Raw genomic sequence first — 25,600 nt, forward strand, 5'->3', positions numbered from 1 at the left:
TTGCCTTGAGATCATTAACAAGATCCTCCCGTGTAGTTCTGGGCTGATTCCTCACCGTTCTCATGATCATTGAAACTCCACAAGGTGACATCTTGCATGGAGCCCCAGACCGAGGGAGACTGACAGTTATTTAGTGTTTCTTCCATTTGCGAATAATCGCACCAACTGTTGTCACCTTCTCACCAAGCTGCTTGGTGATGGTCTTGTAGCCCATTCCAGCCTTGTGTAGGTCTACAATCTTGTCCCTGATATCCTTGGACAGCTCTTTGGTCTTGGTCATGGTGGAAAGTTTGGAATCTGATTGATTGATTGCTTCTGTGGACAGGTGTCTTTTATACAGGTAACGAGCTGAGATTAGGAGCACTCCCTTTAAGAGAGTGCTCCTAATCTCAGCTCGTTACCTGTATAAAAGACACCTGGGAGCCAGAAATCTTACTGATTGATAGGGGATCAAATACTTATTTCACTCATTAACATGCAAATCAATTTATAACTTTTTTGAAATGCATTTTTCTGTATTTTTTTTTTGTTATTCTGTCTCTCACTGTTAAAATACACCTACCATTAAAATTATAGACTGATCATTTCTTTGTCAGTGGGCAAACGTACAAAATCAGCAGGGGATCAAATACTTTTTTCCCTCACTGTAATTAACTTCTTTTTCATAAATACAAAATACATATGCCTATTTAAAAAGTTATGCTGCAGCCGGTCTATCCAGCATTTTGTGCGAAGAGAATTGTGGGTTTTTAGTATTATTCAGTATCCACGACAACTACTCTAAATGAATGAGATCCTTCATGTTCATGTTCATTTTCATATTCCAAAAGCTATACTTCATGTCAGAATACCATGTTCTGAAAGCAAGAATCCATATCATAATACCACAGTCAGGAAGCACATAACCATGTTGGAAGTGCATCTTAATTTGACACAATAGAATCTCCAAAAAAACCATTCATGTCCTTCAGTCTGTTATGTTGATTTCTGTTTGCAGGTGCTCCGATTTTTACAACTTATTTTGTGCAGGTTCAGGCCTCCTATCGCACAGCTGAAGTTGGTATTTCTGTTCTGAAGATTGTTACCTCCAACCTTCTCTTCTTTACTGTGATGTCATATGAGAAAAATTACTACCTTTTCCCCTCTGAGTTGTATAGTATACATTAAAAAGTGTTGATTTTAATGAGTTGATCAAAAACATTTAGGATATATGTTTTCGTTAAGGTTACTTTTTTTTTAATAGTTGGCAATGCTTTCTTCTTTCCTCAGTAATGATGGACATTTTAGAACCAACCCCAAAATCCCTGGTATTGACTTGAAATCTGTCAGGCTGTTATTTGAAACCCTAATGAAACCTACATTTTCCAGATTATTAGAACAGGTAAACATTTTTTTCTTTCTATTTTCCTTGTGAAGATCATACATATTGGCACAATATTAGAACAAAATATATAATATGTTCAGTGACAGTATTTTTAATTATTGTATTTATGTTTACATACTATGATCTGCATTTGTGAAATGGTGAGACTTCTACTTCTACTTCTACATTGTAATCTTCATGTTCCTATTCTACATTTTGCAAACTAAGTAGAGCGCTCAAGAACAGTGTCCTTCTGGTTTTTGATCCAACTGCACTCTCAAATATCCTTAATTGAACTAATCATTTGCTTAATTTCACTCTTAAAATGTTTTAACTTGCAGAGAATTCAGCCTTCATATATAATTTTAAATATAGCTTGATGTCTCCAAAGATTTAAAATTATTAATAAGCTCTGATTAGGTCAGTTAGTAGTTCATGAAGACTGAGGTCTCAGTTGGAACAAAATGTATCAGGACATGTGTTGGGAACCACTGGTCTAGAACTCTACAAGATATCTATTATTATAAATAATATATGTATTTTTTATTAATCTGATTCTTCATGGTTATTTTTTATATCTGACTCTTACTAGCTCTGTGTGCAATGTGTAATAATAAAATAATGAATTATTCCACTTAAACCCTTTCACAGAACTTGGTAAAACAGAATTTTATTTCCCTTCCAAAACCATAAAGATGGGTTTTTATTCCCAAAGATATAAACAAAAGAAGAAACAAAAACATAAAATCAATAAAAATGTATATTTGTTCTGCTAATTTGTTCTCTTAAGGGTGCAGACAATGTTCCTGGCCTGTTTACTTTTTTTAACCACTCAAGTTAATGTGAAATCTAAATATATATAAGGCGAGTCCATCTGGTTTTGGGATACATTAACCTTTTTTCAGTTTGAAAGCCAACCATGATAACCACCAGGACATACTGTAGTTGATGACATAGCTGTGCTTTTGGGTTTGAGCCTACATTCAGAGGTTTTCTAGGATCTGAGATGCTGTATTCCAGTGCCTGTACTCAATCTGTTTCTAAACAGTAATGTACTGTGTTGGTCTATGCCAGCAGTCCATTACCTCATTATAATCACAAAATCAAATCTCTTAGCCATTCAAAAAAGTAGGAAAGTTCTCTATATCCTGTATTTCTACTTTAAACTGACTTCAATGACATGGGACTCCTTCATTCCGAAAGCAACAACCTCCACTAAATCCCATCTTTATTTTATTCTTCATTAAATGGAACAAAATCAAAGTTTTTACCCACCAGTTAGTCACAAACCAAAAACCCTGTAATTGATGGCAGGTTTCCATGGGGTAGAAGGAAAAATCCCCTGGAAAACAGAACATATAAAATATCTGAGGCAGGCCTACATTCATCCAGGATTTCCTCAAATATCATTTGATACCATGCTTTTGTAAAAAGAATAAGGCAACAAATAAGCTGTACAATTAATTAAATATAGCTAAACTTAAACATGATTTAAATAGAACTGCTCAATCATTGCCTCATGCATGTCAACAATCGTTTGTGTTGTATTCAGTGTAGAAAAAGTAATACATAATTTGTGTGAAGTTCTTCATGCATATAGGCCAGAGTTCTAAATTTGTGAGTGGCATATGGAACAAAGTTGGGATTGAATTTATTTTTGATGTAAATCCATCTATCCTTCTGTATGCAATGGTGAGCCGGACCCTGTCCTGGCAGACACAGGAGGCAAGGCAGGGTACAACCTGGACAGGACAAAAATTGTTAATCCTATAACCCCTATTTCTTTTCTCACCACACCTTTACCACGGTGACTATTACAGTGTGTCATTGCCAAACTGATTCTTTCTTCATCTACATGAGGTTATGTTCCTAAAGTGCTATCTATTGCAGTTTCTCAATGGGATTATTAGAATCTCTTATTGTCTTTGTGCCTTACTGTAATTGGTATGTGCATGTTGACATAATTAAAGCTTCACTAAATGTGCAGACAGCTGTTATGCAAGCTTACGGGACTAAATGGGTACATGAACCTTAGCTTCATTCCCGGCATACTATAGTGTTTGGAATGACTACCATACATTAACTTCCAGGAAACCGTCACCGTTTAACACCACATAAACATTATATTATGGGGTTGCATGAAGTGCAGCCACTTAATTTGTGCCATTCTTCAAGTGGATGTTCATTTTTTGTTGTTTTTAATATAGTATTATGTATATATATTAAAAAATAAAACTGCTTGTACATATAAACCGCTTTTATAAACCAAAATGTTTTATTTTACATAGTAGATACATTTCAGCATTCAGAATGCAATATACAACACAGACTTTCCTTGTTGCTTTGAAGCATTTCCATATCAAATTGTAACCTTATCTGAACAAATGAGGAATACATTTTTTTTGTTTCAAGAAGAGTTTTGTGTTTTGAACTTGGATCCTAGAGAAGTCCTTTGACCATTCAGTTTTCCTCTAAAAAGGAGGATAGTTGTTTTGGTTAGGATAAACTTATCCAGTCTAGGATAAATTCACCCCATCCCATTTGTGATATAAACCCTGTGATGCTTCTTCAGAGATTGCGGTACTTCTACTCCCTATCCTGCCACCCACTAGCTGTATAATTACTTAGCAGTATTTGATGAGTCATTTGAAAGTGGTATGCTTCTAGCCAAGTAATTTTCGACCTCTGTAATGCACACAATATTATGATTATTATTATTATAATGTACATAAATACTACATAAAAGTCATAATAATTGTTTAGTCTAAACTAAAGAAAATCCTGCCTCTCACAGGTGTTAAAACATTACGCATGAAAAGGTGAATATTAGGGCTTGGTTTCTGTGCAAGTTTGTGTAATACCAGTATAGTTATACACATCCCGCTTGTCATTGTTGCTTTCTTTCCTTGTCTTTTCTAGGCTACAAAGAGTTTTGAAAGCCTCTTGATTCCTCAGCTGCCGTGTTCTCCCCCCGATGTGGAGGCCATGCGAATCTACCTGATTCTGTCCGAATGTCCAGTGCTTCAAGACTCCAAGTATTACATCACATTAACCATCCCCCTCGCCATGGCCATCCTGCGCTTGGATACAAATCCCAGCAAAGTCCTTGGTATGCCATTGTTACCATTATCACAGTGGGTTGATACAAGTCATGATTTATGTATTTAAAGCAGCTAGATTACACAATGTATAGTATTGCACAGCATTCTTGAAATTTAATCCAGTCGTTTTGTTTTATAGGTCTATTTAAATCATCTCCTGTATTAAACCTAGGAAAGCGCTTGAATTGGTTCAGTTAGGTGACTAATTACTTTAAGTAATTCCAGAGCTCAGCTGGAATTAAAAACAGAGGCAAGCACGCTGACTCTCGAGAAATGGATTTGAAGAACACTGCTTTTTGTACCTATTCATACCCTATTTAATCCTAAAATCCCCCCAAAAAATGAAAAAGATGGTCACGTTTATACACACCTCTAAGTATCCCTTTAAATGAAATCCAACAAAAACCACTCTACAACAACATTATGCTCTTTGTAAGTTTAATCAAAGCTTCTTTAAGTATATATAGCCCTCCAAAAGTTTCCTGGTTCTCTGGGGTATAAAAGAAGGAAACGCATAAAAGACGTTAAGTAGGAACATGCATCGTTAAGGTCAGAGAGCTCTCCAAACATTGTAGGCAAATGGTCATTGACCATTGGGAATTATGAACTCCAACACATACAGACGTGGCCGAAAGTATTGGTACTCTTCCACTTGTTAAAGAAAACTCACAATTTTCTCTGAACTAAGTAGAAATTGACAAAAGTATTTGTTATTCACCATTCTTTATTTCGCATTCAATAGAACAGAAACTTTGCTATGGATTTATTACGTAACATATTACTTTAAATAGTAAAACAAATGAAAATGGCACGGACAAAAATATTGGGACCCTTAACCTAATATTTCGTTGCACAGCCTTTAGAGACAATAATTGCAATCAGGCACTGTCTGCAGCTCTGAACGAGATTTCTACACTTCTCGACTGATAGTTTGACCCACTCTTCTTTAGCAAACCACTCCAGTTCTCTCAGGTTTGATGGGTGCTTTTTCCCAACTGCAAGTTTAAGCTCTTTCCACAGATGTTCAATGGGATTTAGATCAGGACTCATAGAAGACCACTTCAGAAAGGTCCAATGTTTTCTTCTCATCCATTCTTTGGTTCTTTTTGAGGTATATTTCGGGTCATTATCCTGCTGGAGGACCCATGACCTGTAACTGTGACGAAGCTTTCTGACACTGCGCTATACATTACGCTCCAAAATGCCTTGATACTCTATTGATTTCATCGTGCCCTGCACAGATTCAAGGCACCCAGTGCCAGAGGCAGCACAGTAACCCCAAAACATCACTGAGCCTCCTCTGTGTTTCATGGTAGGGATGGTGTTCTTTTCTTTGAAAGCTTAATTTTTTATTTGTTGTGATTTACCAAAAAGCTCTACTTTTGTTTGGTCTGTCCAAAGGACATTCTCGCAGGACTGTGGCTTGTCCACATGCATTTTGGCAAACTCCAGTTGGGCTTTTTTGTGTTTCTCTGTTAGAGAGAGGTCTTCTACCATGGGGCCCATTTTCATTCAGACAGCAACGGATGATGCAACTTGAAACTGTTGCACCTTGAGCTTGAACGTCGGCTTGGATCTTTTTTGAGGTTTTCCTTGGTTCTTTCTGCACCATTCGAACAATCCTTCTCTTCATTCATGAGTCAGTTTTCCTCTTGCGGCCAAGTCCAGGGATGTTGGCTACAGTCCCATGGGCCTTAAACTTCTTAATATTGGCAACAGTGCTCAGAGGAACATCAAGCTCTTTAGAGATGGTCTTGTAGGACCATGCTTGGCTATTACCTTCTTTCTAAGCTCCTCAGACATCTCTCTGGTTTTCCTTCTCTTTTCCATGTTCAGTGTGATACATACAGTGACACAAAACAGCAGAGTGAGTACTTTTCTCCATTTAAACTGGCTGAGTGAGTGATAATGCGATTGAAGACAACTGTGATACTAATTGAAAGATAATGGTCTGCTTGAGGTATCACTACAATACAATAATACAATACAACAATACAAGTATTTCATATAACTTCTAAAGGGTATCAATAATATTGTCCAGGCCATTTTAGAATGTCTTTATAGAGTAAGTATGAATTCAGTTATTTTCACAGTTATTTTGCTTTGTTCCACTGCAAACCAAAGACATACATATATGGATGACAAAACATATTTTAATTTCAACACTTTTGAGAGCAAATGGTGCATTATTTGAATGAAATGCAAGGGTACCAATACTTTCGGCTACGTCTGTATCAGGAGATTATTTGCAAAAAACCTGGTTCCCTCTGCCAAGAAGCACAAGCTTGGCTGGAAATGGTTAACGGCACACAAAATAAATGTTCCCAAATGGCCATCCAATTTCCTGACCTCAAAGGGTCAGAAAGACCTAGAGCAATTCTGCCTGTAGGAATGGTCACAAATCCCCCCTCAGAAGTGCCAGAACCTCATACAACATTTCTGGCAGGCGTCTTGTCAGAGTTATCCATGCCAGAGGAGAATTTACAAAGTACTAACTAAAATTCGAAGTGTGAATAAATGTGACCCTCCTGTTTTCTGGAATGCAATAATTTATTTATGACAAATATGACTTTGACTTATATTGTTATCCTTTTTGTTTCAGCAGGACACATTATCCAATTCACAAGTCTTTATTTCTTATGCTGTTGTGTGTTCCTATTTATTCACAGGTATGAATATATCTGGAGGAGACTATATCTAGAAGTCTATCATAGTGTGTCTGTCTTCTGAGCTCTGTGTTTTTCAGAAACTTCTGAAATTTGCCATCTGTAATTTGGCAGTTCTATAATATCTGTCACTTTGCCGTGGTTTACTGTTGTAGGTAACTGTGGTTTCACTGTGCTTTCCTGCAGTTTACTGTTGTCTTACTATGGTATACTGGAGTAAACCTGCTCCTATAGGCTCTTTCCAGAAGTATGGTTAAAAAAGCGTGCTTGTGTTTATTATCATTGTCAAATCCCTGAGCTAGTAGTATTGTGTTGTTGCATACCTCAGAGAGCAGGGTCTTAACATATTGTTTAATTAATGGCTTAACTGTTAAGTTGGATGTGAACTGAGATGTGTTCTTCTGTTTATCTCCCCATTGTTTTAGATAACTGGTGGTCCTTGGTGGATTGTGCTGTTTTCTCACGCCTTGTCGAGATGTATAAACGTACTGTGGTGTTTCTCTTAACGGGAGGTAAAGCCTTATTGATCCCGGTGTTTTTGGAGAGCTACATCAATGCCACCTTGAAACTCTTAGAGAAGCTGCACAAGGTACAATTTCAATTACCTGTTACCTAGCACACAATTTCACTGTTGAAGCATGCATGCTGTTACATTATATTAACATAAGGATACATTTTCTAATAGAGCCTTTTGACCTGACACAGGCAATCAAAAATGGGATGTGATCCATTCACACTACTGCTGATTGTAAAATTGCATTAAGGTGCAGACAAGTTAGGAATTTTCAAGAACCAATGTGAAGACTGTGCACAACTTTTAAAAATTTGTTATTTTACTGTAATTTGTTAGTCTTGTTTGTCTGTTCATGGGAAATTATCACATATATAGCTATGATCCATGCAGATGTCTTTTCTTCCAGGCAATAGGGTCCCCTGGGGAAACAAATTGGATTTAAACTATAGATACATTGGTTTGATTTTATACATAGAGTACTGTACAAAAGTTTTAGGCAGGTGTGTAAGAATGCTTTCAAAAATAGACATGTTAATAGATTATATTTATCAATTGATTAAATGCAAAGTGAGTGAACCGAAGAAAAATCTAAATCAAATCCATATTTGGTGTGACCACCCTTTGCCTTCAAAACACCATCAATTCTTTTAGGTACACTTGCACAAAGTCAGGGATTTTGTAGGCTTACTTGCCTTTGCAATCAGAAGATGTCCTGCAGTGCCATCAGCTCAGAATTGGCAGAAAACAGTGGGACCCTGGTACACCCATCTACTGTCTGGAGAAGTTTGGTCAGAAGTGGCCTTCATGGAAGACTTGCGGCCAAAAAGCCATACCTCTGACGTGGCAATAAGGCCAAGCGACTCAACTATGCACGAAAACACAGGAACTGGGGGAGAAAAATGGCAGCAGGTGCTCTGGACAGATGAGTCACAATTTTGAAATATTTGGCTGTAGCAGAAGGCAGTTTGTTTGCAGAAGGGCAGGAGAGCGGTGCACAAATGAGTGTCTGCAGGCAACAGTGAAGCATGTTGGAGGTTCCTTGCAAGTTTGAGGCTGCATTTCTGCAAATGGAGTTGGGGATTTGGTCAGAATGAATGGTCTCCTCAATGCTGAGAAGTACAGGCAGATACTTATCTATCATGCAATACCATCAGGGAGGCATCTGATTGGCCCCAAATTTATTGTGCAGCATGACAACGACCCCAAACATACAGCGAACGTCATTAAGAACTATCTTCAGCGTAAAGAAGAACAACGAGTCCTGGAAGTGATGGTATGGCCCCCACAGAGCCCTGATCTCAACATCATGGAGTCTGTCTGGGATTACATGAAGAGAGAGAAGCAACTGAGGCTGCCTAAATCCACACAAGAACTGTGGTTAGTTCTACAAGATGTTTGGGCCAACCTACCTGCCGAGTTCCTTCAAAAACTGTGTTCAAGTGTACCTAGAAGAATTGATGCTGAGGCAAAGGGTGGTCCCACCAAATATTGATTTGATGTAGATTTGTCTTCTTTTCACTCACTTTGCATTTAGCTAATTGATACATGTAATCTATTAACATGTCTATTTTTGAATGCATTCTTACTTGATAGCATTTTTTCACACCTGCCTAAAACTTTTGTACAGTACTGTGTGTGTATGTGTTTGTGTGTGTATATATATATTCATAACATAGGTGTTTTGTGTGCCTTCATATTGCAGGTGAATTTGAAAGCCCAGCATGTGGATTATAATCACTTTTACATACCTGATGTAACAAGCCTTGTGAACATCCAGGAAGAGTACATCAAGTGGTTTCTCAGTACGGCTGAAATTGTAAGTGCAGTGTTCTATGCAAGTCATACAAGTCTTGTATGCTAAGATGTGGATCTTGGCAATGCTGTGGAATGTGGTGTACCTGTGGGTTTTTCTGGTGTTGGTGTTAAGTCGGTGCATACTAGAATTCCTCTCATGCTCTCTCATGCAAGCCCTCCTCTTTCGCTGTCCTGAAGAGGGATGGAAGAAGGTTCTCTCTGTAAGAACACTGCGTTTCACTTTCCCTCCCTAATAAACCGTTCCTAGAATATAAGATAATTGCGCTGGAAGAGCAGCCGACAGTAGACCCTCTGTAAAACCTTCACTGTTTGAAAGACGTCACACGCGTGTTTTTGTAGAATTTGGATCTGGACTTGCAGAGATGTGAAACGTGTCTTGTCATTCACATACTGTTATCTGTATACAATAAAAGACCCCTGACTCCCAAGGACAATCTACACACTCAAGTGTGCAGCTTAATTATTAGACTGTTCATTAAACAGATGAACAACATTGATTTTTAAAACATTACTTTGTATGACAATCACAATGCATTACACTTAACTATACATGTACTATGGTTATATATACTATATGGTTATCTTCTTGTTAGCATTCTTGTCTAACAAATATGTCCACTATAAGTCATCAGGAGCATGACTTCTGGTATACATACATACTGTATGTTGTGGTGTGACTAGAAAGAGTACAAACATTTATACCAATCTGATAAAGGCTGTTGTGTGAATTTTGTTTTGTTTGTTTTTTTAAAGCAGAAACAATTTGCTTTTTAAAAACTTTGTTTGGAATTATTGACAGGCAGTCTTTTTCAACTTTCTGTTTTTGATAATAAGAATTGCTCAATTGTTCTTATTTATTTCCTCTTCTTTTACAGAAAATTAGATCCCCACCTCTACAGGTAAACAATCTGTCTGTCTGTGTCTGTCTGCCAGATTTCATTAAACAATTAAATTCATGAAAAATTATGTTTCTGCTTCACTTGCAGAACTCAGTGACATTGTGTGCCTATCCATTTATATTAAATGCTCAAGCCAAGACAACAATGCTACAGACTGATGCAGAACTGCAGATGCAAGTAGGTTGTCTAACCTGAATAATATTCTATGATGCAATTAATGGCCTTCAAACACTTTACATTAATCTGCAATGTTTTAACAACTATACTGAAACCCTCCTTAAGAGAAACAAAGTAGAGCATTACTGATAGTAATGTTAAGGTTTTCTTTATGTCATAGCTATCAATGACAACTGCAGTATAGATCTATATTAAACACAGTGCTCTTTATGTGTTTTACATTAAATATACCACTTCAGTTTCAGATATGAAATGATGGCAGCTCCGATTTCTTTATTGCAGTTTTTTTTAACAGTGAATTTAATATGCAGTAAAATCAAACTGGAGTCACGTAATTTCTCACTGATGTAACACTAATGGTTCCAGTGTACACCATGCAAATGCCCCAGTAACCAAATCTTCTTGTAAAGTTAGTAAAAGAATAATGACCATTAAGGTTTGCGATACTTTGGAAATACACAAGTTTTACATTTCAACATTTTAAATTAGATTTTCTGCCATCTCCAACATGGCCATACCTGTATTAGAAAATGTCTGCTGTTGCCACAGTTCCAAGTTGTGAGTTTTTTATCAGTTTTACCTCAGTACGAGTTTCCCCCCCCCCTCCCCATAGATGGCGGTAAGTGGAGCCAACCTGCACAATATGTTCATGTTGCTGAGCCTGGAACCGCTCTTGGCCCGCAACCCTTTTCTGGTGCTGCACGTCAGGAGGGCCAACCTGGTGAGCGACGCCCTGCGTGAGCTCAGCATCTACTCCGACCTCGACCTCAAGAAGCCACTGAAGGTCAGAAGCCTCACTCAATCCCTCCCTCCCTCCCTCCCTCAGAAGAACACTCTGGTTATGCGACAAAATCACAAATAATTAATGTCCTTTAAAGTGTTTGGGAAATTTATTTTTCAGCCCCTCTATCCTAAAAGTTTAAGTGTACAGCACAAACGTCTGAGTGAGAAATCAGGCTGCGGCCTCACTATTGGGTAGTGACCCAGTTTGGTTCGGCTCAGATCTTAATATGTGTTACACAAGCTGCCACAAGAGATTTTGTGATATGCACAACCGTTCATGCATTAGTGGAGTGGAGACATCACCTTTAGAAATCTTTGTGGTCTGTGCTGCACGTAAATCCATTTCTCCTGTTGCGTTCTTGGGGCAGTGTGTAGGAATACAAAACTTACTTTAATACCCTATGTGTTTTGCCTTCATTCTAACGCTGGATTTTCTAAAGATAGGATTCAGTTACTTTTAGCTCCCAGTGACAGAGTGTGGATGGAGCGGAAACAGACCTGTTAAGTCTGATCTGTGATCTTGGCTACTGTAGGCAGCACTGTGGAGTAGTAACTGGAAGGTTGTGGGTTCAAATCCTGGGTGGGGCAGTGTTGTTATACTCTTGAGCAAGGTACTTCACTTAGATTGCTCCAGTAAACTGCCCGGCTATATAAATGGGTACAGATGTAAGTCGCCCTGGATAAGAGCGTCTGCTAAATGATAAATAATGTAATGTAATGTAGTCTGGTGTAACTCTGTAGGACTGTTTGCAAACACATTGGCGTTTGGGGAAAAAACTTGGTGTCAGTCTAGATGGACACATTTGTCAGTGTTAGCTGCTGTGTTCAAGGACAATCAATTTGCAGTGGCACACACTGTCATGGCCTTTCTGAGGTCACAGCCTTCTATCCCACGTATTTTACAATACAACACATAAATTGTGTCACAAACTGTTTTTTGTTTGTGATTGCATTGTCCCAAAAGATAGTTAATAGAGATAATAGTTAAGGAGTGTCTAGATGCTGAAAAAGTTCAGAGACCGATCTGGATTTCATATGTGCGCAAGTCTAGTATATCACAGGACAGTCACTTCAATTAAATTCGCGTACAGCAAAATCTGGGTATCTTTTTATTTGGTTTTCAGAGAGTATAGGTCTTTGCAAAGGGTCTGTCCCATGATAATGTCTTTTGTTCGCAGGTGATTTTTGATGGCGAGGAGGCTGTGGATGCAGGAGGGGTCACAAAGGAGTTTTTCCTCCTGCTTCTCAAGGAGCTGCTGGATCCAGTCTATGGGATGTTCACGAACTTTAAAGAATCAAACCTTCTCTGGTTCTCTGACAAAGTGAGTGATCCCATGAACAGAATGGGCTGAAGCCAGGTCTAAGTGTAATTGGACTGGGTTTGTGATGTATGATGTGTTGATAACTCTACATGTAAGTTTGCATTGCCCAGAATGTCAGCCAAAGCTATTGATTCAAAATAATTCCTGAGAGGGATGGCTTTCCGTGATGTGATTTAAGTAAGACAATTTAAGGTGAAGCAAAACATGTCATATCAAGAAAGCACAACAGGTTAATAACACTGCTAATGTTTATAATAAACATAAGTGGCTGACATATCAACATAATAAAGTCATGTTTGTCGGCAAGTTTAGTTGTTGATGGATAATTAATCTTGCATGTAATGTCAACAACTTGTGTAATATTGCTGGTGTGTAACTGAGGCAAAGGCCCAATTGAATTTGTTTTTTCAATGATTTGTTAACTAGAATCTAAATTAATTAATCATTGGTGACATCAGAAGGTTATTATGTGTTTTTATAGGATCTGCAAGTATGACAAAATAATTTCCCAAATAACTTCACAGATATAGAGAAATATAAATCAACTTAACATTTTGATTAATGCTTTTAGAGTTTTATTACTGTGGTAAAAGTCCCTCATTAAAATGACTGTTCCCTTTCAGTTACACTGTATATGTAAACAGCTTAAATTGACCCAGAGATTTATTATGTGTAACAAAGTCTGCAAAAGGTCATCTCATGCCCTGTGTAATGGGACCCCTTCCTCCAGCATATCACAGTGTGTAGAGAAGTACAATCCATCAGTTTCGACTTCTGAATACTTTAACTTTAATTCATGTAACTGTCAAAAATGTTGCAGCTATTTATATTTTATACGGAATACTTACATTCCGATAGCAGTTGATTCATGATAATTGTATGCCTCTTATTTATTTGCACCATCAAAAATGCTCTGCCCTAGAATGCACTGCTTCAAGCTTTGCCAAAGCAGTGCTCTGCAATGCCTCTTTGGTGCTGTTTTCCTCAGTGTTTTGTTGAACTCAACTGGTTCCACCTGATTGGTATAACATGTGGCCTGGCCATCTACAACTCCACTGTGGTGGACCTGCACTTCCCCTTGGCCCTCTATAAGAAGCTTCTGGATGTGCCCCCCTCCCTGGAGGACCTGAAGGAGCTATCACCTACTGAGGGAAGGTATGTTAGACTGACTGTACGCTAGCACTAATACCAGCATGCCCAAGGTGAACATATTACTGTACCTACAAAAATAAACCTCCAATGTCCTCTGATGACATGGATGAGAACACGTACCTTAACATAGGAGTAGACCCCATATGTAACCATTCGTTTTAGTGTCATTACAATGAATAGGCAGTCAGTTTTGTCATCCATGTGCCCTTTTTACTGACTGTTATTGACTGCATTCCACGATCTGCCCTGATTCAGTCTACAGTCTATTAAACGGCTTTTCATGTTTTGAAATGAGAACTAATGCATCTTTGAAACAATGTTATTGTTTGCATTAACATTGCACTTATAGGGCTGTCCACACTGGGTTTTCCAGTGTGCAGTTTGAGTTAGAGAAGGATGATGAAGTCTAAAATTGCCACAAATCCTGTCATACTAGACTAACATACACATAATCATGTTACATTCGCTGTAAAACAATCCTATCTTCTTGAAGGTTTCTAATTTCCATGCTTATTATCATATATAATATAAAGGATGATATCTGCACAGCTACAAACTGTGAGATCTATCTTAAAATATTTTGGCTTACAGAACACATTTTGTCTGTTTTTGCTTTGTAACAAAACAATGAACAATGTTCATGTCAGTAGGTTAAATTATGTCTGATTCATGTTTTATAGCTGACACATTATTAGTGAACAATACTGAGCTTCACTCTGAGGGTGTGACCAAAAGAGAGGAAGCAAATTGTTTACTGGGACCATTCCAGTCTCCTGCGCTTTCTCTTCCTGCATTACTGCTGAAGTATACTTGAGTTTCTGACCTCAGAGGGACATAAATGTAGCCAAGTTTACTTCAGCCTTGGCACCAGTAGCAATGAAAGGCTCGTGGTAAATTAGGTAATTGAAACCTGAAAGTAGGATTTAATGCTTCAGAGAAAAATGGTTTGGGAGAGCCTTGCCTTTATATTTTCGTATTTTAGTTTTGCCAATGCGTTATATAACATGTTGTTTATAGAACTTTCATTTTACCAGCTGCAACGCTCTAAAATGTTTCCTCTGTCAATCGGAGAAATACGTACGGGCTAATTGTTTGCAGATGGGGCGAAGGAAGCGGTGCAACATCTTACTGATCTCTAAATTACATGTCTAAGAAAGCAGATTATGGCTTTAGGTATAAGATGACAAAGGAGATGAACCACAACCTCACCTCCCCTTCTTTCTGTGTGTACTTCCCTAGCATGAAAAGACTCCTCTGTTGTAGTGTGTGTTCCAATTACACACCATTATGGATCAATTTAATGTGAAACAGAATTATATCTTTTAGGTTCCATCCTTTCCAGAGGCACTTAGGATTGAAAGCCATGGATTTATCCTTCTCAGTGTGGATGAAATGTATTAATCTTTTTATATATAAATCTCACTTACCAAAATCTTTCTTTCTCTCTATATAAATATAATCAACAATATATCAATGCTCTTGGGTTAGACACCAAGGAGAACTCCGGTATGTGCTCCAAAATGTTTATGAAGCAGAGAAGTGGACAAAGCAGTATGTTAAGGGTCTTTCATTGAGGTGCAGTTTACCGTAGCCTCCACACAGAAAACCCTCCTTTGGGTTTCAGTAGGCCTGACTATGTCACAATGTTTTACAATCTTACAATGAAATGAAGCACAGAATATTAGTTTCTACCAGTTAACTGACTTGACTGTTACTTATCTCCCCTCACAGAGCCTTGGCACAGGTTCTTATGCAAGTGGAGGTGTAAATGCAGCCAGGTGACTCCAGTCTAACCTGTCTGAACCCACTGGGCCACCACACCTCAAGCCAGACAATTATTTGATTGATTGTGCTCAGGAGGCAGAATCCGTTTCAGTTGTGGGGGGGTTCTAGACTCAAGTAGTTGCTGTGTTTAGATTGCAGGAATTTATTGGTTGAATCCACCACTTCCACCTCCCCCTCTGCTGTAGTGACTAATCTAAGAGATGGCTCACAATATATACAGTGGGGGGAAAAAGTATTTGATCCCCTGCTGATTTTGTATGTTTGCCCACTGACAAAGAAATGATCAGTCTATAATTTTAATGGTAGGTGTATTTTAACAGTGAGAGAGAATAACAACAAAAAAATCCAGAAAAACGCATTTCAAAAAAGTTATAAATTGATTTGCATGTTAATGAGGGAAATAAGTATTTGACCCCCTATCAATCAACAAGATTTCTGGCTCCCAGGTGTCTTTTATACAGGTAACGAGCTGAGATTAGGAGTACTCTCTTAAAGGGAGTGCTCCTAATCTCAGCTCGTTACCTGTATAAAAGACACCTGTCCACAGAAGCAATCAATCAATCAGATTCCAAACTCTCCACCATGGCCAAGACCAAAGAGCTGTCCAAGGATGTCAGGGACAAGATTGTAGACCTACACAAGGCTGGAATGGGCTACAAGACCATCGCCAAGCAACTTGGTGAGAAGGTGACAACAGTTGGTGCGATTATTTGCAAATGGAAGAAACACAAAATAATTGTCAGTCTCCCTTGGTCTGGGGCTCCATGCAAGATCTCACCTCGTGGAGTTTCAATGATCATGAGAACGGATGCCGTGAAGGACTGAAATCCTGCAGCGCCCGCAAGGTCCCCCTGCTCAAGAAAGCACATGTACAGGCCCGTCTGAAGTTTGCCAATGAACATCTGAATGATTCAGAGGAGAACTGGGTGAAAGTGTTGTGGTCAGATGAGACCAAAAACAAGCTCTTTGGCATCAACTCAACTCGCCGTGTTTGGAGGAAGAGGAATGACCCCAAGAACACCATCCCCACTGTCAAATATGGAGGTGGAAACATTATGCTTTGGGGGTGTTTTTCTGCTAAGGGGACAGGATAACTGCACCGCATCAAAGGGACGATGGACGGGGCCATGTACTGTCAAATCTTGGGTGAGAACCTCCTTCCCTCAGCCAGGGCATTGAATATGGGTGGTGGATGGGTATTCCAGCATGACAATGACCCAAAACACACAGCCAAGGCAACAAAGGAGTGGCTCAAGAAGAAGCACATTAAGGTCTTGGAGTGGCCTAGCCAGTCTCCAGACCTTAATCCCATAGAAAATCTCTGGAGGGAGCTGTAGGTTCGAGTTGCCAAACGTCAGCCTCGAAACATTAACTACTTGGAGAGGATCTGCAAAGAGGAGTGGGACAAAATCCCTCCTGAGATGTGTGCAAACCTGGTGGCCAACTACAAGAAACGTCTGACCTCTGTGATTGCCAACAAGGGTTTTGCCACCAAGTACTAAGTCGAAGGGGTCAAATACTTATTTCCCTCATTAACATGCATATCAATTTATAACTTTTTTGAAATGCGTTTTTCTGGATTTTTTTGTTATTCTGTCTCTCACTGTTAAAATACACCTAACATTAAAATTATAGACTGATCATTTCTTTGTCAGTGGGCAAACGTACAAAATCAGCAGGGGATCAAATACTTTTTTCCCCCACTGTATATATATATATATATATATATATATATATATATGGTTTTCATCCTCTCCATTATGCAATGATACAACAAGCCCTATTAGGAGGGGACTTCTACACTTTGAATTCCCATTAGAGGGCGTGTCTGGCTGTTCATAACCCTATCTTGTGTTGGATCCTCTGGAGGGATGCCCTGGCAGCCCACACAGACCTTTGCCACCATTGGCTATTACTGGCACTGCAGCTTGTATGTGCATTCACACTACTAAAGTGGCTGATGAGATTGCCACCTGACATGTAGCATCTGAGATCCAGAAACTCAGCATTTCGCCAGCTCTGATTTCGCCCTGACGACAGCTGGTCGGTGATCTCACAGTCCTGTAATTCGGTGCTGGCTCTGGTTGGAGCGCTGCAAGTGCGATGCAAAGCACGCTGGAAATGGAAAGGGCTCTTCTGTCATCAGCAGTGTATTGAAATGGCTGTGTGCTGAGAGATGGTTAGATTAATTAAAAAGGGGGGTTGAATACCTGCAGGGTCTGTTGTCTGACTGATCATTTTCGGGAAATGCTGATGTCCGCCTTTGTGTTAAAATAGTGAATTACCGCCAGTGTCACAAGTTGGCAAATGGTATGCATCAATTGAATTCTCTGCCAGTCTAGTTCAGAACAGAATGTAAATGTCCATTGCTTTTTAGATAAGTTAAAATATACTTTCAGCGTTCTGAGATTCATTACATTTTTGTATTTCTGTCCTGAAGGTTAAATAGTGTTAAGACACTCCCTGAATTGTGGTGACTTCAGTATTCGGGATCTCCACTTCCATCTGGGAGAATTATCCCTGTGTCTTAGTGCAGGGATTTTGCTGCTGGTTTGAGATGATGATCATGCACATTTAACACCTTGATCCTAAACAGATCAAGAGCCAAAGCATTAGAAGCAACTGCAAGAGGTGCTGACATATCCCCATTGAGAGACACAAGTGTGGCTGTTATGTCTATGTATTTCCTGTGGCTCAGGTTTGTGTCTGTTTCCTCCTCTGCAGGAGTCTTCAGCAGCTCCTTGATTATCCGGGAGAAGATGTGGAGGAGACCTTCTGTTTGAATTTTGCTGTAAGTCTGACACAGGAATGAGTACTAGAGAGGGGTGATTAAAACTCACCTTTATCAACAGCTGAAATGTTTAGCTTCGCAAGAAGGGAATGTACTTTTTAAGAAGAAATTAAGAACAGAAACCCAGCTGAAGTCTGCAGCTGGAAATTAAGGAGTTCAAACAGTGACTCAATATAGTGGTGGTTGCCAGCTAGAACATTAGAGAGAAAAATGTTTCTCATCATTGGAGATTTGAGAGGGAAGAGAGGGATATAAGTAATTGTTTAAATGTATTTTCCTTAGTAAATCTTTAATGTAATTTGAAAGTATTCTCATGCTTATGCCACACATGTATTTGCCTATGTTTGTATCAATGTTTTTTATATCTCACAGTGATTTCCTTTACTGTGATAGTAAGCACTTGAGCTGTAAAAAGAAAAAAGTAACTCAAAAATTACTCACCAATTAAAGTCTCAAATACTGGGGATATATGTCGGTTTCAGTTCAAGACCATTTTATGTGGACCACAACATTTGTTATTTGTGCTTATGAGTCACAATAGTTGAAATGTGTCTTTACACTCCTAAGCAGAAATAGTTTTTAATCAAAGTATATGTTTCTATCAAGAATAACATCAAATGAAAATAAAACAAACTACTGAAGTAAAACTGACACCACAATATTATCCAAATCTTCTCATATAGACATGCTCAAATGTGTTGGTACCCCTCCACAAAAAAGGAAGAATGCACAGTTTCCTCTGAAATAACTTGAAACTGACAAAAGTATTTGGCATCCGCTATTGTTTATTCAATATTTAATAGAAATCAGACTTTGCGTTAGATTTTGTTTTCCATCACAATATTGTAAATAAAACAAATGAAAATGGCATGGACAAAAATGATGGGACCCTCAACCTAATATTTTGTTGCACAACCTTTAGAGGCAATCACTGCAATCAAACGTTTTCTGTAGCCCTCAATGAGACTTCTACACCAGCTAGCAGGTAGTTTGGCCCACTCTTCCTGAGCAAACTGCTCCAGCTGTCTCAGGTTTGATGGGTGCCTTCTCCAGACTGCAAGTTTCAGCTCTTTCCAAAGATGATTGATAGGATTCAGATCAGGACTCATAGAAGGCCACTTCAGAACAGTCCAATGTTTTGTTCTAATCCATTATTGGGTGTTTTTAGCTGTGTGTTTAGGGTCATTATCCTGTTAGAGGACCCATGACCTGCGACTGAGACAGAGCTTTCTGACACTGGGCAGTACGTTTCACTCCAGAATGCCTTGATAGTCTTGAGACTTCACTGTGCCCTGCACAGATTCAAGGCACCCTGTGACAGGTGCAGCAAAGCCGCCCCCCAAAACATAACCGAGCCTCCTCCATGTTTCACTGTAAGTATGGTGTTCTTTTCTTTTAAAGCTTCATTCTTTTGTCTGCGAACATAGAGCTGATGTGACTTGCCAAAAGCTCCAGTTTTGACTCATTTGTCCAAAGGACATTCTCGCAGAAGGATTGTGGCTTGTCAATAAGCATTTTAGCAAATTCCAGTCTGGCTTTTGTATGTTTTTTTTTTTTTTTTCAAAAGTGGAGTCCTCCTGGGTCTTCTTCCATGGAGGCCACTTTCGCTCAAAAAGCGACAGATGGTGCGATCAGAAACCGACGTACCTTCACCTTTGAGTTCAGCTTGTATCTCTTTGGCAGTTATCCTTGGTTCTTTTTCTGCCATTCGCACTATCCTTCTGTTCAATCTGGGGTCGATGTTCCTCTTGCGGCCGCGCCCAGGGAGGTTGGCTACAGTTCCATGGACCTTGAGCTTCTTAATAATATTTGCAACTGTTGTCACAGGAACATCAAGCTGCTTGGAGATGGTCTTGTAGCCTTTACCTTTACCATGCTTGTCTATTAATTTATTTCTGATCTCCTCAGTCATCTCTCTCCTTTGCTTTCTCTGGTCCATGTTCAGTGTGGTGCACACAATGATACCAAACGGCACAGTGACTACTTTCCTCCATTTTAAATAGGCTGAATGACTGATTACAAGATTGGAGACATGTGTGATACTAAGAAACTAATTACTTTAGAATTTCACTATAATCCAATGATTTATTATATTTTCTAAGGGGTACCAACAAGTGTGTCCAGGCCATTTTAGAATATCTTTGTAGAATGAGCAATAATTAAACAATTTTCACAGCTTCTTTGCTTTATTCTATGACATATCAAAGGCACGCAAGTATACATGATGCAATAGCTTTTAATTTCATCACTTTTCAGGAGGAATGAAATTTATTTCAATGAGCTGTAAGAGTACCAACAAATTTGAGCTCAACAGTCTTAGTGCTTCGAATCCTATATTTCTTATTTGTTGCTAATGTAACCCACCACTGCTTTAAGGCTGCAAGGTGAGGTACTCATCAAGGTCTGGTTCCTAAGGAGACTGGTAGGCTTGATCAACAGAAATAAACCTCATCCACCACAAGGAAGACTAATACAATATATTTTCTGTAGGTTGCTTTATGTAAAGAGATAATTTCATTAAATAAATAAATTCATATTTCATTACTTTTTACTTTTTCCTATTACTAAAACTCACATTTCACAAAAGGTTCATCACATTTAATTTCAATTGCTCAAAGAAAATATACAGATAAACCTACTGGCCAGTATGTAATAATAATAATAATAATAATAATAATAATAATAATAATAATAATAATAATAATAATAATATTATTATTATTATTATTATTATTATGATCTCATTTAAAAAGTTAAATAAAGAAACGACTGTCCCTGAAAAATGTACCACACATTAGCGGTGATGGTCAACCAGGCAATCGTCCATCCAGCGATGAGATAATGACTATAGGTAGTCAGTACTTAGAGGACAAGAAGATTAGAGTTATCGTTATCGTATGGTACTAAGGGAAGAAATATATAATTCTAGCAAAATTAAAATACCACTTTTCCACAGATAATTAACTGTGGAAGCTTTAGTAGCTAGTTACAATGAATCTATTAATAATAATCTTTTCTTCTCAGTCAATCAGTGACAGTCATTTATTCACCACTAAAGTTAAAGTAGAGAAAAAACTAAAAATGGCTGATCAAAGAAAACCGACGCTGCGCCCTCAAGGGCTCGCCAATTAACTCCCCTCGAAATGTCTTAAGGGATTATTAATAAGGGAGTATCTAAAAAATGTATAAATAACCTGGGTTACACTAACCATTATTACTTGGCCAACCAACTTCGTAAATTGAGAGGATTTTTTCAGGTGGAGGACCAATGCATTTTATTTAGAGCAAGACTTCCCAACTCCATTCAAGCACTTGCATTTGTTACTGTTAATCATAATCAGCTGACTGAATCCCTTCAAAGTCTGCTTTTGACATGATAAATTGTATTGATTTCATTTTGAATCGTTTTTATTTGTCTGCAATGCTTGGTGCATTACTTTCCAAAACAAGCTAAGAAATCACTGGACAAAACATAGTATCTGATTATGTCCCCTTATAGGAAAACTGACACAGTTGCTAAAATTATGGTTTAATGCTTCTTTATATGTTAGATATATATGTAAGATGTATTCCTCTCTTCCAGATTGATTCTATCATATAAGCAACTTTTTAAATTAAAAAAAACAAAATGTACCAAATATAGGCAGATGTCAGCCCGTATGCTCCTTCTGGGTTTCATAATGTGTGGTGTCATAATTCTTTTTATAGTGGAAACACGACATTCACTGGATTGTTCTTCCCTGTGTCAACTCGAGATTATTATTAAATCAACTGAGTGTTAGTGTTTCTTACTCCATATTCTTACTTCTGTATAGTAATTATAGTTTCCATAGACAACATGAAGCGCTGGTGTGCCCACGGCTGCGTGAAAAACGGTGCAGGGAGAGTTATTATTTTCTCCTTTCCAACAACAGAGCCAAGTAAACAATCTGTTATTTGAATAAGGGAAAACAATCAACAAGGAAAATGTTTATTGTATAATCCCATTTGATTCCCATCTATATCATACCACACAATATTTTTTTTGTAGAACATATGAAGAAATACTTACAGTTTAATGTTTAAAATGAGACATAAACCTGGCAGGTATACCTATCTACATGAAGTTCTGACAAACGTAAACTATTAGATGTGTGATAAAATCATTAAGAAGTATCTTTTAGCGTGAGTGGGGGGAAAAATATATATATTTATTTATTTATTGCATTTACATTTCAGTTAAGAATACACTTACAAATCCCATTGTTCTTACCTTTCATTTTTTTAACATTTTAAAACAGAACTCCTTAGGTCTTTAGAGACACACTGAGATATCCTCTTTGACATTTCAGTGATGCAACAAAACGACATCCCCCAATTAACTAATAGCAGTCAGGTACACATAAAGTATGCCAAAGTGTATGAAATGAGCAGGCACTGCAATGCACCTATATGGATATTTTTTGCTTTCTTGATCCTTTTGTACATTAAATAATAAGAATTAGGACTTTCTTTATTTTTGTTAGATTATGACTTTATTTATTTTTGTTACTGAAGGGAATGGCTTTCCTCCTTGGTTCGAGCCCTGTGTAACTGAGGAACAATTTTTACATTTTTACATTTCTGTTAACAAGGGGAACGCTGTCACAGAGCACTGATGAAAGTACAATGGTTTACGGTATACAAGGGTAATTACTGGATTAAATGAGCTCCCCTTCCCCAATAATTAAAAAATACATACATCAAGTTTGCAAGATTAGCTCTATTCATAGAACACTGAGGAAGAAAGAGACAGACACACAGAGACAGAGTGTCAAGTTCTTCCTGCAGCTTTGGAAAATGTGTTATTTTTGTAGATATGGAATAATGTCTGCTGTGAGGTGACGGCAGTGATCTGTGCAGTCTGTACTGCAACAGATTGCCTGCTTGGCAACGTCTGGTTTTGAGGTTGAGGAGGAGTGTGTGGTCTGGTGCAGATGGGGAGGTTTGGACAGCGATAAATAAGGTAAACTGGAACATGAATAATGCCAGTGCTGGCAACAGCTGAGACATTGTGGGACTGCCATAGCAGACCAGTGTCGGGAGACTTCATGTTTGACTGGTTTACACAGAGAATATTGTGTTCCTTTTAAAATAGCAATATTAAAAATCAATCAATCAATCGTGTGTGTGTGTGTATATGTTTTTCCTGTTTATGAGCATTGCGTCATATTTTGCTTGAAGCTAGTAATTATTTCCCACTGTGGGTAAATTAATATTTTAATTAGATGGCAATGTTCCCCACAGTGTGAGATTATAGAAGGGGAAGCGTTCAAAGCCTTACCTTGGGATTACACTGATGATATTGCTTGTTGTTACACAGATCACAAGGGAAAGCTATGGCTTGACTGAACTCAAGGAGCTTATCCCTGGAGGAGAAAACATTACGGTGAATAAGGGCAATAGGTGAGTTAATTCCCATCACTCACAACATCCACTTGCACTTTAGAGAAGCGATGAAATTCAAAACAAATTCAGGCATTTGTATGCTTAGCCCACTATATTATAGTATCTTCTCATATTCAGAACAATAACATCTTCCATTTAATACATTGATCAATCTACATTTCCATTTATTAACAGGCATTGGTTCTGTAGCTTGAGTTCAGATTTGACAAATGATTTCCCCATTTAATGTCCCCAATTTGGAAATTGACATTTTCACTTAGCCTTGCCTTCCTCTGTAACACCTGCTTAGATCAATAACCTGCTAGATTTGCAGAGACAAACCAGACACTTCATTACATGAAATCTCCAAAGCAAAAAAAACTAAAAGATCTCTAGTGGTATCTGTACAAACAACCAGCTCTTACTGGTAATGTCAAGTCCTGTAGATGCCCAACCACAGGAGGAGGGCACTGTTGTTTGTCAAGCTGACAGTGTGGGTGGGAACTACTACCTCAAACTACCACTGCATATAACATGCAGGTTCCTTCTTATATATAGATATATATATATTTTTTTAACAATTGAAAGTATGTTGGATAATTTCATGAACAAAATCTTGAGGTATATCCAAAGTGGTGTTTTGAATGTAAAAATTGGGAAAAGGGAAGTTTAACCAACTTTTTAATTGTATTTTATATATACATTTATTACGATGGGGGTTTCTACTTGAGCAATCTGGATGAAGGTGGAGAAAGATGACCTTGGCACAAAGGATATACACCGATCAGCCATAACATTATGACCACCTGCCTAATATTGTGTAGGTCCCCCTTTTGCCGCCAAAACAGCCCTGACCCATCGAGGCATGGACTCCACTAGACCTCTGAAGGTGTGCTGTGGTATCTGGCACCAAGACGTTAGCAGCAGATCCTTTAAGTCCTGTAAGTTGCGAGGTGGGGCCTCCATGGATCGGACTTGTTTGTCCAGCACATCCCACAGATGCTCGATTGGATTGAGATCTGGGGAATTTGGAGGCCAAGTCAACACCTTGAACTCGTGATTCATCAGATCAGGCCACCTTCTTCCATTGCTCCGAGGTCCAGTTCTGATGCTCACGTGCCCATTGTAGGCGCTTTCGGCAGTGGACAGGGGTCAGCATGGGCACCCTGACTGGTCTGCGGCTACGCAGCCCCATACGCAACAAACTGCGATGCACTGTGTGTTCTGACACCTTTCTATCAGAACCAGCATTCACTTTTTCAGCAATTTGAGCTACAGTAGCTCGTCTGTTGGATTGGACCACATGGGCCAGCCTTCGCTCCCCACGTGCATCAGTGAGCCTTGGCCGCCCATGACCCTGTCGCCGGTTCACCTCTTTTCCTTCCTTGGACCACTTTTGATAGGTACTGACCACTGCAGACCGGGAACACCCCACAAGTCGTCTAGCCATCTAGACCCAGTCATCTAGCCATCTAGACCCAGTCGTCTAACCATCACAATTTGGCCCTTGTCAAATTCGCTCAGATCCTTACGCTTGCCCATTTTTCCTGCTTCTAACACATCAACTTTGAGGACAAAATGTTCACTTGCTGCCTAATATATCCTACCCACTGACAGGTGCCATGATAACGAGATTATCAGTGTTATTTACTTCACCTGTCAGTGGTCATAATGTTATGGCTGATCGGTGTATATTGACGACATTATTCTTATCTTAAAGAAACATAATCAATATCAGGTGCCATTGATACAGTTGAACTGAAATTATTAAGCCATTTTATTTGCATAAAATCATTACAAGCTGCCTCCCATCACCAATGTTAGTG

The 25,600-nt window shown here is 38.6% G+C and overlaps 1 protein-coding gene across 2 annotated transcripts in view; it reads left to right on the forward strand.

Annotated features, from left to right (window-relative positions):
• LOC136764370 (probable E3 ubiquitin-protein ligase HERC3) overlaps positions 1 to 25,600 on the forward strand; it is a 55,200-nt gene that overhangs the window by 22,320 nt on the left and 7,280 nt on the right. For both annotated transcript variants that reach the window (XM_066718367.1, XM_066718368.1), the window contains 11 exons: positions 1,270 to 1,381; positions 4,283 to 4,472; positions 7,556 to 7,719; positions 9,347 to 9,460; positions 10,335 to 10,358; positions 10,446 to 10,535; positions 11,149 to 11,319; positions 12,497 to 12,640; positions 13,629 to 13,795; positions 18,302 to 18,368; positions 23,710 to 23,792. In XM_066718367.1, the coding sequence (XP_066574464.1) occupies positions 1,270 to 1,381; positions 4,283 to 4,472; positions 7,556 to 7,719; positions 9,347 to 9,460; positions 10,335 to 10,358; positions 10,446 to 10,535; positions 11,149 to 11,319; positions 12,497 to 12,640; positions 13,629 to 13,795; positions 18,302 to 18,368; positions 23,710 to 23,792 (1,326 nt within the window). The remainder of the gene's footprint in view (positions 1 to 1,269; positions 1,382 to 4,282; positions 4,473 to 7,555; positions 7,720 to 9,346; positions 9,461 to 10,334; positions 10,359 to 10,445; positions 10,536 to 11,148; positions 11,320 to 12,496; positions 12,641 to 13,628; positions 13,796 to 18,301; positions 18,369 to 23,709; positions 23,793 to 25,600) is intronic.

The sequence above is a fragment of the Amia ocellicauda genome, chromosome 12, assembly GCF_036373705.1.
Source record: "Amia ocellicauda isolate fAmiCal2 chromosome 12, fAmiCal2.hap1, whole genome shotgun sequence".
NCBI lineage: Eukaryota > Metazoa > Chordata > Actinopteri > Amiiformes > Amiidae > Amia > Amia ocellicauda.